Source organism: Monomorium pharaonis, chromosome 6 (genome assembly GCF_013373865.1).
Source record: "Monomorium pharaonis isolate MP-MQ-018 chromosome 6, ASM1337386v2, whole genome shotgun sequence".
NCBI classification, from domain to species: Eukaryota; Metazoa; Arthropoda; class Insecta; order Hymenoptera; family Formicidae; genus Monomorium; species Monomorium pharaonis.
In genome coordinates, this window is record NC_050472.1 from 482008 (window position 1) to 498104 (window position 16097).

A 16097-nucleotide genomic window follows, 5' to 3' on the forward strand; every position below is an offset into this window, starting at 1 on the left:
GGACGGTAGCACGCTACTATCGCTCCCTCCATGGAGTTCTGGCCAATAAATACTTTTTGTACCACGAGCTCTGTGGGGCATATTGATTGACTGCTAATGTAGTGCGCATGCGATAGTTTTTACGACAAATCTTTTGTTGTGCGTATGTAATATGTTACAATATTATCAATTCGACATACAATGACACTAGAGTCAATTCGTGTTTCCGGTGGCTGTGTAGTACTGCGTGCTTTCATTTGACAGGACATCAAGCGACGCGATAGTGACGGCCACCAAGTAGGGGTGATAGGGACAATGCGGTGCAGCGGGTAAGAGCCACTGCACAAGCTTTTTTGTAACGCGTTACGTTACGTTAAGTACTTGACTAACCTAAGTTTGTACTTAAAATTAAATTTAAATCAACGCACAAAGAAACTTTTAACATAAGTTTTTAAGTTCTTACGTTAAGAATTTCTTTGTGCGTTGATTTAAATTAAATTTTAAGTACAAGCTTAAGTTCATATAGAGTACTTAACGTAACGTAACGTATTATAGAAGAGCTTGTGCGGTGGCCCTAACGCGGCGCACATTTATTGTAACAATATGCATTGTCTGACATTTCGAATATTAATGCTATTACAGCTGTATTTAACTAAGATATATACAAAATTTTAGAACAATTCATTTTTTATTTAAATTTTTATCAAGCGATGCGGTAGCGGCGCGACGCCAAAAGTACGTAAAAAATCGTGCCGCATGACGCAAACTTCACTGCGCAAATGTCACGGCCGCTACTATGCTTTATTTGGAATTTAGCTGTCAAATTCACTTTCAGTTGAAATATCTCAGAAATTAAAATCATAATCAAAAATCTAATGGCAATCCTATCCTCCTCTTTTAAAATAGCCATGTAACCCTAAAGTTGGCTGCTAATCGCGATTGTATTGTTGCCGCTTTATTCCGATCGTGATTGGCTGTCTCGCTTGACTCACTTCGTGTGTGAGAGTTGTAGTTTGACAGTTTAATTGACAGTTTGACAGTTTGACAGTTTTGACAGTTTTGATAGTTTAATGGTGTGATTTCACTATGGCGATTTGTGGTTAGAGACCGAGAAACAGAAAGACAAAAAGAAAAAGGAAGGGAAAAAAGGAAGAAAATTAGGTATTAACATTGTGTAATGATATGTAATAATATGTATCTGATAAAAAATTTTTCATGTAAAAGTACATATATAAAAATCTATAGAATTATGTATCAAAAATGTCCATGCAAAATTTTATATTGTATACTTTTATATAATTTCACATAATTTTATATAACTTAAATATAATTCTAGATTTATATATGCTCTTATATAAAAAAATGTTTACCGGAAAAAATTACTTATTTACACTTATATCAAACTTGAGAAAATATTTGCTGTACCTTTACTTCATTAAATATGTAAGTATGTATGAATGTTTAAAAAATAGATATGTGTATACGTATGTGTGTGCATATACATATATTATTACACTCACACGAGTGCACTGAAAAAAATTTACTAAAACAAAAAATTTTCTTTAATTTTAAAAAATCATGCGTTTCCATACAATTGGACACGCATTTTTTTAAATTAAAAAATCGTGTTTATTTATTTGTATAATATTAATCTTCCATTAAGTAAATTATTCTCTATAAACCAAAACTAAACATTATTCTCTATAAAACTGTTCTATACGTACAAACAATATTTATAGAAACATAATGTTTATTCTCTATTTTTCCAATTGAATTTATTTGCTTCAAGAAGATATTTATTATAAAATAAATTGTTCATTAATTGCAACAAATATTTGTTAAATTATAATAAACAGTTATTAAAATATAAATATTATTTTATAAGAAATATTTTTAAGAAACAGATTTTTAAATAATATTAACTTAATTTTAAAAATTAAGTTTTCATATTAAATAAATTATCTATAACTTGCATAAGATATGTTGTACAATACAACAAATATTTGATAATTTATAATAAATAGTTATTAACATATACATATTATTTTCTAAAAAATATTTTTAAGAAACAAATGTTTAAATAATACTAATTTAAATTTTAAAAAAAATTTTGTGTTAAACAAATTATGTATAACTTGCATAAAGTATGTTATATAATATAGTAAATATATAATATAGTAAATATGTATTCTATTGCAGTTTTACTTTTGTTAATTTTTTTAAATTTAAGTAATTAAAAAAACTAGTTTTTAATTATTGTAATTAATTAATTAATTTTAGTAGTTTACTTACATGTATTTTTAAAATAATACTTTACACATTATCTCTTGCAATAAAATTAAGAGTGTATCAAACGGATATGATTACGAGACATGATTACTTGAGCGATAATTGGTTACAACAAAAACTGACGTAACTGCAAACATCTGATGTCACAATTGTAACAGACGATTCAAGAAAAACAACTCTTTATTACACTCATATTTAAAATAAGAGAGTATAATAAATAGTCAATATTTACATGATACTATTACTTCCAATTATTTAATGCTCTGTTAACTTTAGAGAAAATGTCATTAAGAATAGATATATATTGTTTATTAATCATTTGCACACCATGATTGGGGAATAAAAACCTAAAATTATATAATATATTTTTATTATAATTTTATTGTCTTTAATATTTTATTGGAATCGTTATAAATTTTAATGATTATAAACTAACAATTTACTCAAATTTTTGCAAAAAAATATAATTTTTTTCACTATTAAAATAAACGTGATAATCTATTAAATCCTTTTGATTTATACAAAAAAAATTTGTTTTGCTTTGATATCTTATATGTACTGATATGCACTCTTATGTGCATTAATTAAAACTTACAATACAAAGTTTTACTAATAAAAAAAATATTGCTTTGTTTTAATTTAGAATAATATGTTGAACTTTTGCAAATAAATGGTCATAATTTGTACATATAATATTATTAATTTCATATTGTGTACCATTTATTATAACCCAAGGTACTGTATTTAACTCATTATTTATTATTTATGGAAGTAAAACATTTTTTATGTCATGATATTCTGAAATTTCAATAAATTTGGTTATTTTAGAATCGTGTCGTACACTGAAAAAAAAAAGTAGTTAATCCAAAAAAATTTGTTTTGAATAAATAATTTGGTTAAATAGTACCATGGTCAATTAATTGGAATTAAATTAAAATATTGTTTAAAATAAGAGATTATCTGCTAAAAAGTAATAAATTGTTTTTAACATTTAAAATAAATAAAGTAAAATAACTGTGTTAAAAAAATAAAGTGAATTTTTCTTTTAAACTTTGCGGGTACTATAAGACCTATCAAAAAAATCTTAAAATGGTAAAAAAGATACGCCAAGTACATAAACGCTTTCTCAAATAAAGGTTTTTTGATGGGATTTCACTCCTTTTTGTACACTGAGAGAAAAAAATACCAAATTCAAATAAATATTTCTTTAAATAATGCTAATAACATATTTTATAGAAAATCAATAATATTTATTTAAAACAAGTAATAGTTTTCTATAATTTAGAAAATATTACTTGTTTGAAATAAATATTATTTTTGCATAAGCAATGCATCTCATTTATACCCTTAAGGTGGTTCTCATTGCCCAGTGCCTGGGGCAATGGGAGTTTTTGTTGAGTTTCGAAAAAAGTAAATTTTTTTATAGACTTAATTAAAATTTAAATATTTACGCTATGCTAAATTAAAGCTTTATATAATCTTCATTTTAATAATAAATAGTTGAAATAAATATTCGATGATTGTAAGACATTTCTTTCAGTCTTTCTTTAACTGATGCCAAAATTCCCCCGTTCTCCCCTACTTTCTTTTAATTACACTAAATTTCATTATACGTATTTTTAAATGTGTCTAATACAATTATTTGTTACAAATCTCTTCCGACAATCGGCCGATCGATAATATCCGTCTGCTGATTGGCGCTTCAAGGTTGTATCGGGCGACGCGAAACAATATTAAGCTATCTAGCCACTATAAAAAAACCCATATACCCTGAACAAAAAAAAACATTAACATAGGAATCATTAATTATTTGCTAGTTTTGGTGATAAAAAATTTTTTTGCTTCAGTCAAAAAATTACCATTAGTAACTTTTTTTTAGTTGAAACAAAAAAATTTTTTTCTCATTAAAAGACACCAAAAAATTAGCAAATAATTCCTATATTAATAAATTTTTAATTTGGTTAGCGTATATGGTTTTTTTTTTTAGCTAGATAGCTATGTTTATGTTATATATTTATTTCATTTTTATTAACTTATTAGATTTTTTTCATGTACCAATATTTACCATTTACATTACAAAATAATTTTTTTTATATTTTGGTTTTATAAAATTGTATGTAGGCATATATTGTGAAGCCCCTTGAAGGACAAACCGGCTTTGCGTGTATGTGTGCATGCACATGTGAATCTGTGGAAAATAACTCAAGTGAGCTTTTTCTCAGAATTGAGTGTACCAATTTTAATCGGACTGGTTGCAATCGAAAGCTCACATCAATATTATGTAATAAAATTGCCATTAGATTTTTTATTATGATTTTAGTTTCTGACAAGGGAAGTTCTTCAAAAAAAAAAATCGGTTTTTTTATTTCCATGTAAATATCTTCAAAACTATAAAAGATAAAAAAAATTTTTTTCAACAAAAGTCAAACGGTTTTAAGAGTACTTCAAAGTTATAAACAAAAAAAATTTTATTTCCTTTTGTTTTTATTTGCTTTTGTTAACAAAAGCAAATAAAATTTTTTTTTGTTTATAACTTTAAAGTACTTTTAAAACCGTTCGACTTTTGTTTAAAAATTTTGTTTCTATCTTTTATAGTTTCGAAGATATTTACATGGAAAGGAAAAAACCGATTTTTTTCAAAGGGGCGTTTCACCCCCTCAAAGTGAAAATTATCAAAAGTGAAAAATAGTTTTTTATTAGGAACAAACTGCTCCATTTGCATACAATTTTTTAGAATTTTCTGAATTTTCGGGTTCGATAACTTCCCTTGTGAGATATTTTAACTGAAAGTGAATTTGACAGCTAAATTTTAGATAAAGCTTAGTAGCGGCGCGGCGTGACATTTGCGCAGTGAAGTCTCTCTCTCTCTCTCTCTCTCTCTCTCTCTCTCTCTCTCTCTCTCTCTCTCTCTCTCTTCCTTTTCTTCTACCTATCACTTAATTCTTGCAATCTGAAAGATTAAAAAAATTTAATTTTAAAGTTGTATTATTAAGGCGCGCGCACGCACAAATATACTCACATAGAAAAAAAAATATAGCCAATAACATATGTAATTGCGAGCTGCTATCTACATAAAATACTCAATAATACTCAATATTACAATAATATTTACTGTTAATGCAAGTACAATGTTGATACTGCAATAACATATATTATTTTATTGAGTACATCTGTAGTTCACAGTTCGCAACTGCATATTTTATTAGATATATTACTTTCTTTTGCAGTATATATGGTTTTACTTCCGTATTGATTGATTTTAAAACAGCTATAAAAAAAATCAATATATATACCCGTTTGGCGTCAATATTAACTACAAACCGAATAATAGATTGACTTTCTACACCTGACTCATTAATATTATGTATCTTGTACCTTTTTTATTTCTGTTCTCTGTTTATATCTTTTTAATGTTTTTTTCTTCTTTTACTCTCTGCTCCTTCCATTTCTTTCTTTCTTTTTTTGGCTCATAAACATCCCATAAAAAAATACCAAACACCCTGTATATGTTATAATCAACCAATGAATAGAATCTAATTCCCGCAATAATGTGTATTGGGCAGAGGAAAATCCTCACGTCGTTCGCCAAAAGGCGCGTTTCGGTAGACTAAGTTAGTAGGGTAAGATGGCCATAGTTTATTTAAATGCAAAAAACATACTTTTATTTTTATTATTTTTTAATTGCGTTCGGTATATTACTTCACTGAAGCTTTAAGTATGTAAAACTATCGACATTAAAGAGAAAATACTTAATAAAAATTTTTTATTATCAAAATATTGAAACATAAACATTGGCCATCTTTCACAACTTTTATGGAAGAGATGGCCATAGTATTATAAAATAATTGGCTATACAATTTTTATGTACTTAACATTTATAGAATAATAAAAAAACGTATAATTTTACATATTTAGCTTTATTGCCACATATTATCACATATTTAATTTTATTTTTAAACATGTTTCATATTAAATGTTCACACAAGTTTCTAATCAATTTAACTCATTGTTATCAGTAAAAAAAAACATATATGATATGTGAAATTAAAATATTAGGTGCATAACTTAATTCTCGTCTTTTTTAATAAAATATATACATAAACACCTACCCCCAAGCTTATACCCCGAAATTTCATGGGCTATTTTGCCCAAACTACGAGAGAAAGATAATCATAATATTTATTTAAAAAATAGAAAAGGAAATAAAAAATATAATTACACATTACAATTTACATACTTTTGTTACGTGGATAACGTTCATTGCGACAGCACAACTGTAATTTATTCGACATTGTGGCAATTTCTAATGAACACGTGAAAAATTTTGCAGGCAGTCAAAAGTAAAAACGTGATGTGATATCCATAATATCATTATTTTTAATAATATACGCACAGAAACTAGAGTAAATATTTTGATTATCTTTAAAAATAATTACGAGAACACATTATTTAGCAATTATTGAAGAAATTATAGCCATTGGCCATCTTTTCCGTATGGCCATTATACTTTAACTTACCCTATAGATGGTCCATAAATGTATGGGCAGGAATGATCGCGAACCAAGTAGTAAGTGTTAATCGTATAAGTAATTTTCTTTCGCTGATAAATGCAAATATTTTTGTCAATGATTTTCAGATCGGTCCAGTGTTTCTCCCGCCGCGTCTAAATGGCGAGAATTATTTGGATTTTTTTGAAAATCAATTACCTGTGCCTTTTGAAGATGTACCGCTTCATGTACGAGCACAGATGATTTTCCAACACTACGGAGCTCCTCCGCATTTTCGCCGAACAGTTCGCGATTTTTTAAACGCACGTTACCCCGATAGATGGATGGGTCGAGGTGGTCCGATCATCTGGCCACCACGATTGCCGGATCTAAGGCCAGTATTCATAGTCGGATCTTATATTTAAGATCATCTTAAGTACTGTCTTAAGATGCCATCAGCCAATCACAGAGCTGTATTAGCATCTTAAGATATTGCTTGAGACGATCTTGAAATAAGATTCGACTATGAATACCAGCCTAAATGTACTAAACTTTTTTCTATGGGGTTACATAAAAAGTTTAGTCGAATATGCGCGTAATGGTACAGAACAAAAAATGCGTCAAGCTATAATTGACGCTTTTAATACTATTACGCCAGAAATGGCGCATCGTGCAACGCGTGATATTGTTCGAATAGTCGGACTCTACGTACGAGAGAGAGGACATTACTTCGAACAATTTTTGCATTAAAATATGAGAGTGGATTAGGCCTATTGGGGAAACCACTATAAAAAAAACGCACTATGCTATCTACCGCAAGGTGGTGTGGAAATGATAGCGCTCAGTCATTTTCTTACTGAAAAGACGAATAAAAATTATAAAATTATTTTTTGCTGCGCGGTACTTGCATTGCACAATCCTCGTTGCTCATTCACGCGTACGTCATATAAAAATAATTATTTTTATTTGTTCATTTAATTTAAAAAACTCTTAGTATGTAATTTGTATGTATGTGTGTACACACAGGAAAATGTTAATTATTATTTGTTTTATGTAAGTGAGGTGTTTATTATTACCGACAGAATATTCTTTTCAACCATTAAAGATAAGGTAATTATTTAAAAAAATAAAAGTAGAATTGAGTAATTGATTTTTTTTAAAATTAATGTATGATTTATTATTTCGGATAGTAATCACGAATTGTAAGAAGAAATTTCAGAGAATTAAACCATATGAGTGGTGGAAATACTATCGTGATTTGATGAAAAACATAATAAAAATTTCCATAATTCCTCCTTGGTCCGCGTTTACCTACTACTTACAATAGTAATTTTTATTATAAAGAGTTTTCTCTGTGTATTATAAGTCGATCACGGGGATTAATTTTATTAAAAATATAAATTTTCTAGTTATTTAATTTTTAATTAAGAATATAAAGATAAAACAAAAATTTTATTTGGTTGTTATTTTGATTTTAATCGATAAAATTTTGTAATGTTTTTTGAAGAACTATAAATTCTTTTTTCGAGCACATGATAACAGTTTTTTCTTTTAATTTATAATGACAATTTACGACGTTTAAGACTATCATCAAAAAATATATCTTTTATTAAAAATAATCGTTATTTATTAAAAAAATTAATTTAGTAATCGCTTCTTTAAGCATCAGAACTGATATTTCTCTGAACATATGTATGTACACGTACACACATACTTTTTGTCGTTAGAAAATTTTATATTCATTAAAAAAAGTAAGGAACTATTATAACTCAAAGGGAGAATCCAGCGTTACGCGTCGCTCGTGCGTAGCCATTGCTGCTTGTTGTAACAACTCCCCCCGCGCGCCTAGCAATCTCTAAGCTCAAGCGCTGGCGGGGGCGGCCGGGCGCTCGGTGCGCTTGCATTTGCTGGTAGGCCGGGCTAATACAGGAAATTTTGCAAGTCCATAACTCGTCAACTATTGCGAAAATAGAAAAACGCTAAAGGACTTTTCTGTTCAGTTTAATGCGCTCTACCTGCTCATAAATATCCCATAAAAAAAAATACCAAACACTCTATATATAATAATATTGATGACCGATGAACAGTGTGTCTTACCTTTGAGAGATTCTTGTTGTTTTCTATTTTTTCCTCTATTCCGCCGCTGGCGACGGGCACCGCGATGCATAAATATAATATAAGCATTATTTTGCGCCGCTCTAATAAATCGGAAAAAGATATTATTATTCGCGCACAATTACGTCAATTGGTGTGATCGAGCGCGAAATCGCGCGATCGTCTTTTCTTTCTCTCTCTTTCTCTTTCTCTTCCTCTCCTCGATCTCTCTTTTTATCTCACTACACTCTTTTCGCTTGATGTTCACAATACGGACGGTAGCACGCTACTATCGCTCCCTCCATGGAGTTCTGGCCAATAAATACTTTTTGTACCACGAGCTCTGTGGGGCATATTGATTGACTGCTAATGTAGTGCGCATGCGATAGTTTTTACGACAAATCTTTTGTTGTGCGTATGTAATATGTTACAATATTATCAATTCGACATACAATGACACTAGAGTCAATTCGTGTTTCCGGTGGCTGTGTAGTACTGCGTGCTTTCATTTGACAGGACATCAAGCGACGCGATAGTGACGGCCACCAAGTAGGGGTGATAGGGACAATGCGGTGCAGCGGGTAAGAGCCACTGCACAAGCTTTTTTGTAACGCGTTACGTTACGTTAAGTACTTGACTAACCTAAGTTTGTACTTAAAATTAAATTTAAATCAACGCACAAAGAAACTTTTAACATAAGTTTTTAAGTTCTTACGTTAAGAATTTCTTTGTGCGTTGATTTAAATTAAATTTTAAGTACAAGCTTAAGTTCATATAGAGTACTTAACGTAACGTAACGTATTATAGAAGAGCTTGTGCGGTGGCCCTAACGCGGCGCACATTTATTGTAACAATATGCATTGTCTGACATTTCGAATATTAATGCTATTACAGCTGTATTTAACTAAGATATATACAAAATTTTAGAACAATTCATTTTTTATTTAAATTTTTATCAAGCGATGCGGTAGCGGCGCGACGCCAAAAGTACGTAAAAAATCGTGCCGCATGACGCAAACTTCACTGCGCAAATGTCACGGCCGCTACTATGCTTTATTTGGAATTTAGCTGTCAAATTCACTTTCAGTTGAAATATCTCAGAAATTAAAATCATAATCAAAAATCTAATGGCAATCCCTTTCTAAAAAGGAAATGTAACAAAAATCTCGAAAAGTATCGCGGTATTGTCACCGCAATAACTATGCATCTTATTGGTCCGAGCTGTTTCGAGCACGAACCACTTCAAGCGACACTTGATCTGTCAAAATGAAAAGTGATTTTGATCTGTCAAAGTGAAAAGTGACATGAATAGCTCGATGTTTACAACTCGGAGTTTTAGTTAGTTTGATTTGATCATCAGGTTTTCGCGCAAGTCAATTTGCGTGAGTCAGTGTTCTATCTGAAAATTAAACAACAAAGAAAGTTTGTTTTTGGGTCATTACTGGGTGAATTACAAGAGATCAGGTGCGTTTAATTATTAGTTTTTATATTATTTATCTGAAAATATTATATAGTTTTTTTTACATTATAGTTATAAAACTGATTGTTGTGTGTTTGACTTAAAATAATTTTAAAATAAATTTTTTTTTGCTGTTTTTTTATTAATTTTCTTATCGTTTTTATAATTAAAGTTTATATTTATTCCATACAGTTTTAACTTATAAAAGTGTAATATTCAGATAATAAATATGTAAAAAGCAAAAATATATTTTATTCCTAATATTTTTAAAACATATATAAAAATTAAGTGTATATAATATTTAATTTTTCTTATTTTGCAGGTGCGGTAAAAAATTGACAAAAAAGCAAGTTTATAGAATAAGAAGTTTAAAATAATCGACGATTTTGTTGCCTTTCATAACTGAAGTTGGAAACCAAACTTGAATTTCAGTACATAATTGAAAATGGTATATTTTTAATTAATTTTTCAATTTATTGATAAATCTCTCTCTCTCTCTCTCTCTCTCTCTCTCTCTCTCTCTTTTCAGTTGTGCTCTTTATAAATACTTAATAGAGAATATCTATTATTATTTTAAGTTAAAATAATCATAAATATATTTTATTCAGTATAATTTTGAAGCATATATAAAAAGTACGGATATATAATAATTTTTATTTATTTATTTTTTGTTCCAGATTCGGCTCAAGGCTGATGACAGCATAGAAGAATTTCAATTAATGTGATTGTCATAGTAATTAATGTATTAATAGTAGTTAACGTGTTAATTTTGAAATTAATTTTTCTTACTGTGTTCCTTTCATGTATTATATATAAGATACTTTGAATAAAATTTTGAAAACAAAACTGAAATAAAGGAAAATGTAAATGATTAAGATTAATAATAAAATGTTGAAACTAACCATGGAAATAAAAAAAAATTGATAAAAATGATCTTGGAATAATAAAAACAAATAAAAATTATAAAAGTGATTTTGGAATAAAAAATTACAAAAATGAAAATTATGATTTTGTAATTGAATTATATATGTAGGTCGTTTTATAATTCGTTATTTTATTAATTTGTATCTGTTATTTTTAACGCAAAGAATGCCTCGGCAAAAAGTATTGCGTACACTAAAAGAGGAAGAAGAATTTCAAGAGGTTCGTAGGCAAAGAAATAGAGAAAATCAACGATCTCGGCGAGAAAGGATTCGAGTTGTACAAACAGCAAATACCATTCAAAATGTAGTAAATGTTGAGAATAAGAATAACGAGCATCTCTCTCTTATTTCTCACGCTACTTATGACAACATTGTGTTACTCGAAAACGAAATAACTATTCGTAAAAATGCACCGCGAACATTGTTGGAACGACAAAATGATTACCGAGCGCGGGCAAAAAGGCAATTAACGATCAATGCATTAAATACATTACGTATTGAAGATATAGAAGAACATTATATTGGCGCGATGGATATTTCTTGCAGTAATTGTAGTGCAAAGCATTTTGCTGCCGAACGAGTATCAAATAAAGGTAATTCTTTTAATGATTGCTGTGGTCATGGTGAAGTATCGCTTGATGCATTATCTGATCCTCCTTATAAGCTGCGTGCATTACTTGACGGCAGTCATGCTAAGTCTAATTATTTTTATGACAATATTCGAAGCTATAATAGTTCCTTTTCTTTTGCATCATTTAACGCTAATTTGATAACCCTTAGAGGTCGGCGATTTGGTCCATACTGTTTTAAAATTCAAGGGCAGATTTATTACCAAATTAATACATCACTGTATCCAGCTGAGAATGAGAATCCAAGTTACGGTCAGCTTTTCATAGTGGATTCAAATGAAGCATCTACATATCGATCAAACAAAAATCCAACGCTTAACTATGAACTTTTGCAAACACTCGATTACATTTTTCGTGAAAATAATGTGTTTTCTGAAGCATATCAAATGATGGGCGAGGAAGTAGAAAATCAGCGTAAATTAGCAGTAGATAGTCATGAAAAGTTACCGGACTTACAATTGTTATTTACATTAAAACCTGGGACGGATAGTCGCAGATACAATTTTCAACGAACCAATGAAGTTGCAGCTGTCTTTAAAACGACAGCGGATGGTGAAATTCCAGATTCGTACGTTATTATACGTAATAAAAACACAAACACACGTTACAAAAAGTCAGCACCATGGATCCGAACGTCGAACCTTGGGTATATCCAATATTTTATCCATATGGTACTCAAGGTTGGCATCGTAATTTAATGCGTATCCATACTAGAAATCCTAGACGTGTCAGTAGATCTGCATATGTTAAGTACAGAATGGCAATACGAGTTGAATTTAATCCTTTTATACGAGGAAGGCGATTGTTTCAACAGTGGGTCGTTGACAATTATGTTAAAATTGAAAAAGATCGAATTGACTACTGTAAAGAAAATCAAAAGCAATTAAGAGCCGAATCATATCAGGGATTAGTAGATTATTTACAAAATGCTGCAAGTGATAGAAACGGCCATGTTGGAAAAATGATTATACTTCCGTCGTCATTTGTTGGTTCACCTCGCAACATGATGCAAAATTATCAGGATGCCATGGCTATTGTTCGCAAGTATGGGAAACCAGATTTCTTTATAACAATGACTTGCAATCCTAACTGGCGAGAAATCAAAGAAAATCTACTTCCTGGTCAGCAAACAGCAGATAGACCTGATCTTTGTGCTCGTGTATTTGATATAAAAAAAAAATATCTTGTGGATATAATTACAGGACAAAATTACTTTGGGAAAGTATCAGCGTACATAAACGTTATCGAATTTCAAAAGCGCGGCTTACCGCACCTTCATATGTTAATACATTTGAAACATAATTATAAAATAACAACCCCTGAGATTGTTGATAGATACATATCAGCAGAAATTCCTGATCCTTGTGAGAATCCTGTTTTGCACGATATTATTATAAAAAACATGATTCATGGTCCATGTGGTGATTGGTGCATTGTCAATGAAAAATGTTCAAAACACTACCCCAAACCATTGCAAAATGAAACAACAATGAATGAAGACGGATACCCACACTATCGCAGAAGAGATACTGGTGTGACTTTTGAACGCCCTGGTGGGTACATAGTTGACAACAGTTTTGTTGTACCTTACTCTCCAAAATTGTCACTTATTTTTAATTGTCACATCAATGTTGAAGTTGTCTCGAGTATTAAATCCGTCAAATACTTATATAAGTATGTATACAAAGGTCATGATGCAGCCACTGTCGTTATTAGTGGAACTGCAGCAGAAGATAATTGCATAAATCACGATGAAATACGTGATTACATCGATACTCGATATGTCGGACCGGTCGAAGCATGTTGGCGTATTCTTAATAAGAATTTACAAGAAAAAAGTCACACTGTAATACGATTGCCCGTGCACTTACCTAACAAACAAAATTTTACAATCAACATTGACAACGACGAAAATGAAATTGCTGCTATTATAGATCAAACAACAATGTTACAAGAGTATTTCATATTGAATGGCCGTGATGAAGAAGCCAGGCAATATACATATACTGAAATTCCTTCTTATTTTGCCTTTAAAAAACAAAAGATTAATGGCCGAAATATTTCTCGCTGGGAAAAACGAAAAGCTCATTTTAAATGCATTGGTCGTATGTACTCAATTAGTCCTACCCAGATAGAACTATTCCATCTACGATTGTTACTATTGACAGTGAAAGGTGCTACAAGTTTTCAAGATTTAAGAACAGTTAATAATGTTGTTCACGAAACATATACAGCTGCTTGCTTGACTTTAGGTCTTATAGAAGATGACGAACAGTGGAAACGAGCGATGCATGAAGCAGAAATTTGGATGATGCCCCGACAACTTCGAAGGTTGTTTATTCGTATTTTAATTCATTGCCAACCAATTTATCCTGAACAACTTTGGGAAGAATTTAAAGTCTCAATGTCAGAAGATTATTTACGAAACTGTAGTAATACATTACAAGCTCAAAGAAAATCTTATATTAATATAAATACATTGTTAACCGCCGAAGGTATGAGTTTGTCCAATTTTCCAAGCATGGAACAATTAAATGAAATTGATGAGTCTTTGAATGATGTATCATTTGAAGAGACGTTGGAGATCGGTATGCAAAAATGCCGACAATTAAACGATAATCAAAAAAATATAGTAGATATCATTCTAAATGCAGTAAACAATAGTAAGGAAAATGAAACAATAAATAATTGTTTTTATGTTGATGGCCCAGGTGGTACAGGTAAAACTTTTGTATATATCACACTGTGGTATCTGTTAAAAGGCAGAAAGAAACGCGTTAGCACAATGGTTTTTACTGGCATTGCGGCAACATTGCTTCCACAAGGAAAAACCGTTCATAAAACTTTTGGATTACCCGTTCCACTTTTCTGTGACTCATCATCAAATATTAAAGCGCAATCAAACGAAGCACAAATTCTTAAAGAAACAGACGTATTTATTTGGGATGAAGCTCCAATGGCTCCAAGATACGCACTTGAGATTATGGATCGAACATTACGCGACATCATGCTTACTGATAGACTATTTGGTGGAAAAATTGTAGTAATACTTTGTAGTAATTGTAGTAATTGTAATACTTGATTTTAGACAACTTCTACCAGTTAAAATTGGTGGTACTCGCAGTGAAATGGTTAACATGTCGATTAAATTTAGTTCATTGTGGATTAATTTTGTAAAGTTATCTTTAACAAAGAACATGAGAACTCTACCTCATGAAATAGAATTTGCCAAATTTCTGCTAGATCTTGGAGATGGTAAGTTAAATGATTTTGATGACAATATACAAATTCCGTTACAGTGTACCACGGCCGCTGATTCTGATATTGTCATTGATACGTTTGGCGAACTTATACAAAAGAAACAATATAAAAAAGCCGCTCACTGCGTTATTTTGTCAGCAAGAAACATTGACGTGGATGCTATTAATAAAAGAGTTGTTGAATTACTTGATAATTCAACTGAAAGGACCTACACGAGTATAGACAGCACCGAAAATTGTGGTGATAACAGTGATATTACTGAAGCGCTTTTACCAGAATATTTAAATTCTTTGTCACCGTCATCTCTTCCACCTTATGAATTGCGCTTACGAAAATACAGTGTTATAATGCTCATACGAAATCTTAATATAAACGAGGGTTTGTGTAACGGTACTAGATTAATGATTTTTCATCTTGGAAATAACATGCTCAAATGTGAAATTTTAATAGGTGATAAAGCTGGAGAAATAGTATTTATAAATCGTATTACATTGTACTGCGAAAATGAATATCCATTTACATTTAAACGAAGACAATTTCCAATAAAACTTGCTTTTGCTATGACAATAAATAAGTCGCAGGGTTAGACATTTGAAAAAGTCGGTCTAGATCTCCGAAAAGATGTTTTCAATCACGGACAACTTTATGTTGCACTTTCACGAGTTCGTGCGTGGGAAGCAGTGAAAATCTGTTTTGGAGAACAGCGAAATGGTCTTTCTGCAAAAAATTATGTGTACAAGGAATTATACATGTAAAGATAACAAAAATTGATAAATTAAAATATACAAAAAAAAAATAAAAATAAAAATAAAATTCGAAGTATAGTTTATAAGAGATAAATTCTAGAATATCCAGTATAATTCCTTAATTTAAAAACATTTTATAGTCTGTTTTTAATTTATTTTGCCTCTAATAATTTGATGGTATCTTACTGCCTTCAGAATGTATGCAAATGTGTGAATGAGTGAATGCTGCA

General features: G+C 30.2%; 2 protein-coding genes and 1 long non-coding RNA gene across 3 annotated transcripts; all 3 read left to right on the plus strand.

The window, feature by feature from the left end:
* Nucleotides 1-9580: 9580 nt before the first annotated feature.
* On the plus strand, nt 9581-11162 carry LOC118646269. The gene is made up of 3 exons (XR_004963809.1): nt 9581-10313; nt 10631-10756; nt 10986-11162. It is a non-coding gene; the product is annotated as an uncharacterized LOC118646269 (long non-coding RNA).
* A 1320-nt stretch (nt 11163-12482) lies between these two features.
* On the plus strand, nt 12483-14942 carry LOC118646104. Its single transcript, XM_036288398.1, has one exon. The coding sequence runs from the start codon at nt 12483-12485 to the stop codon at nt 14940-14942; it is 2460 nt and encodes an 819-aa protein (XP_036144291.1).
* Nucleotides 14943-15057: 115 nt separating this feature from the next.
* On the plus strand, nt 15058-15708 carry LOC118646107 (ATP-dependent DNA helicase PIF1-like). The gene has a single exon (XM_036288402.1). The coding sequence runs from the start codon at nt 15058-15060 to the stop codon at nt 15706-15708; it is 651 nt and encodes a 216-aa protein (XP_036144295.1).
* The last annotated feature ends 389 nt before the right edge of the window (nt 15709-16097 follow it).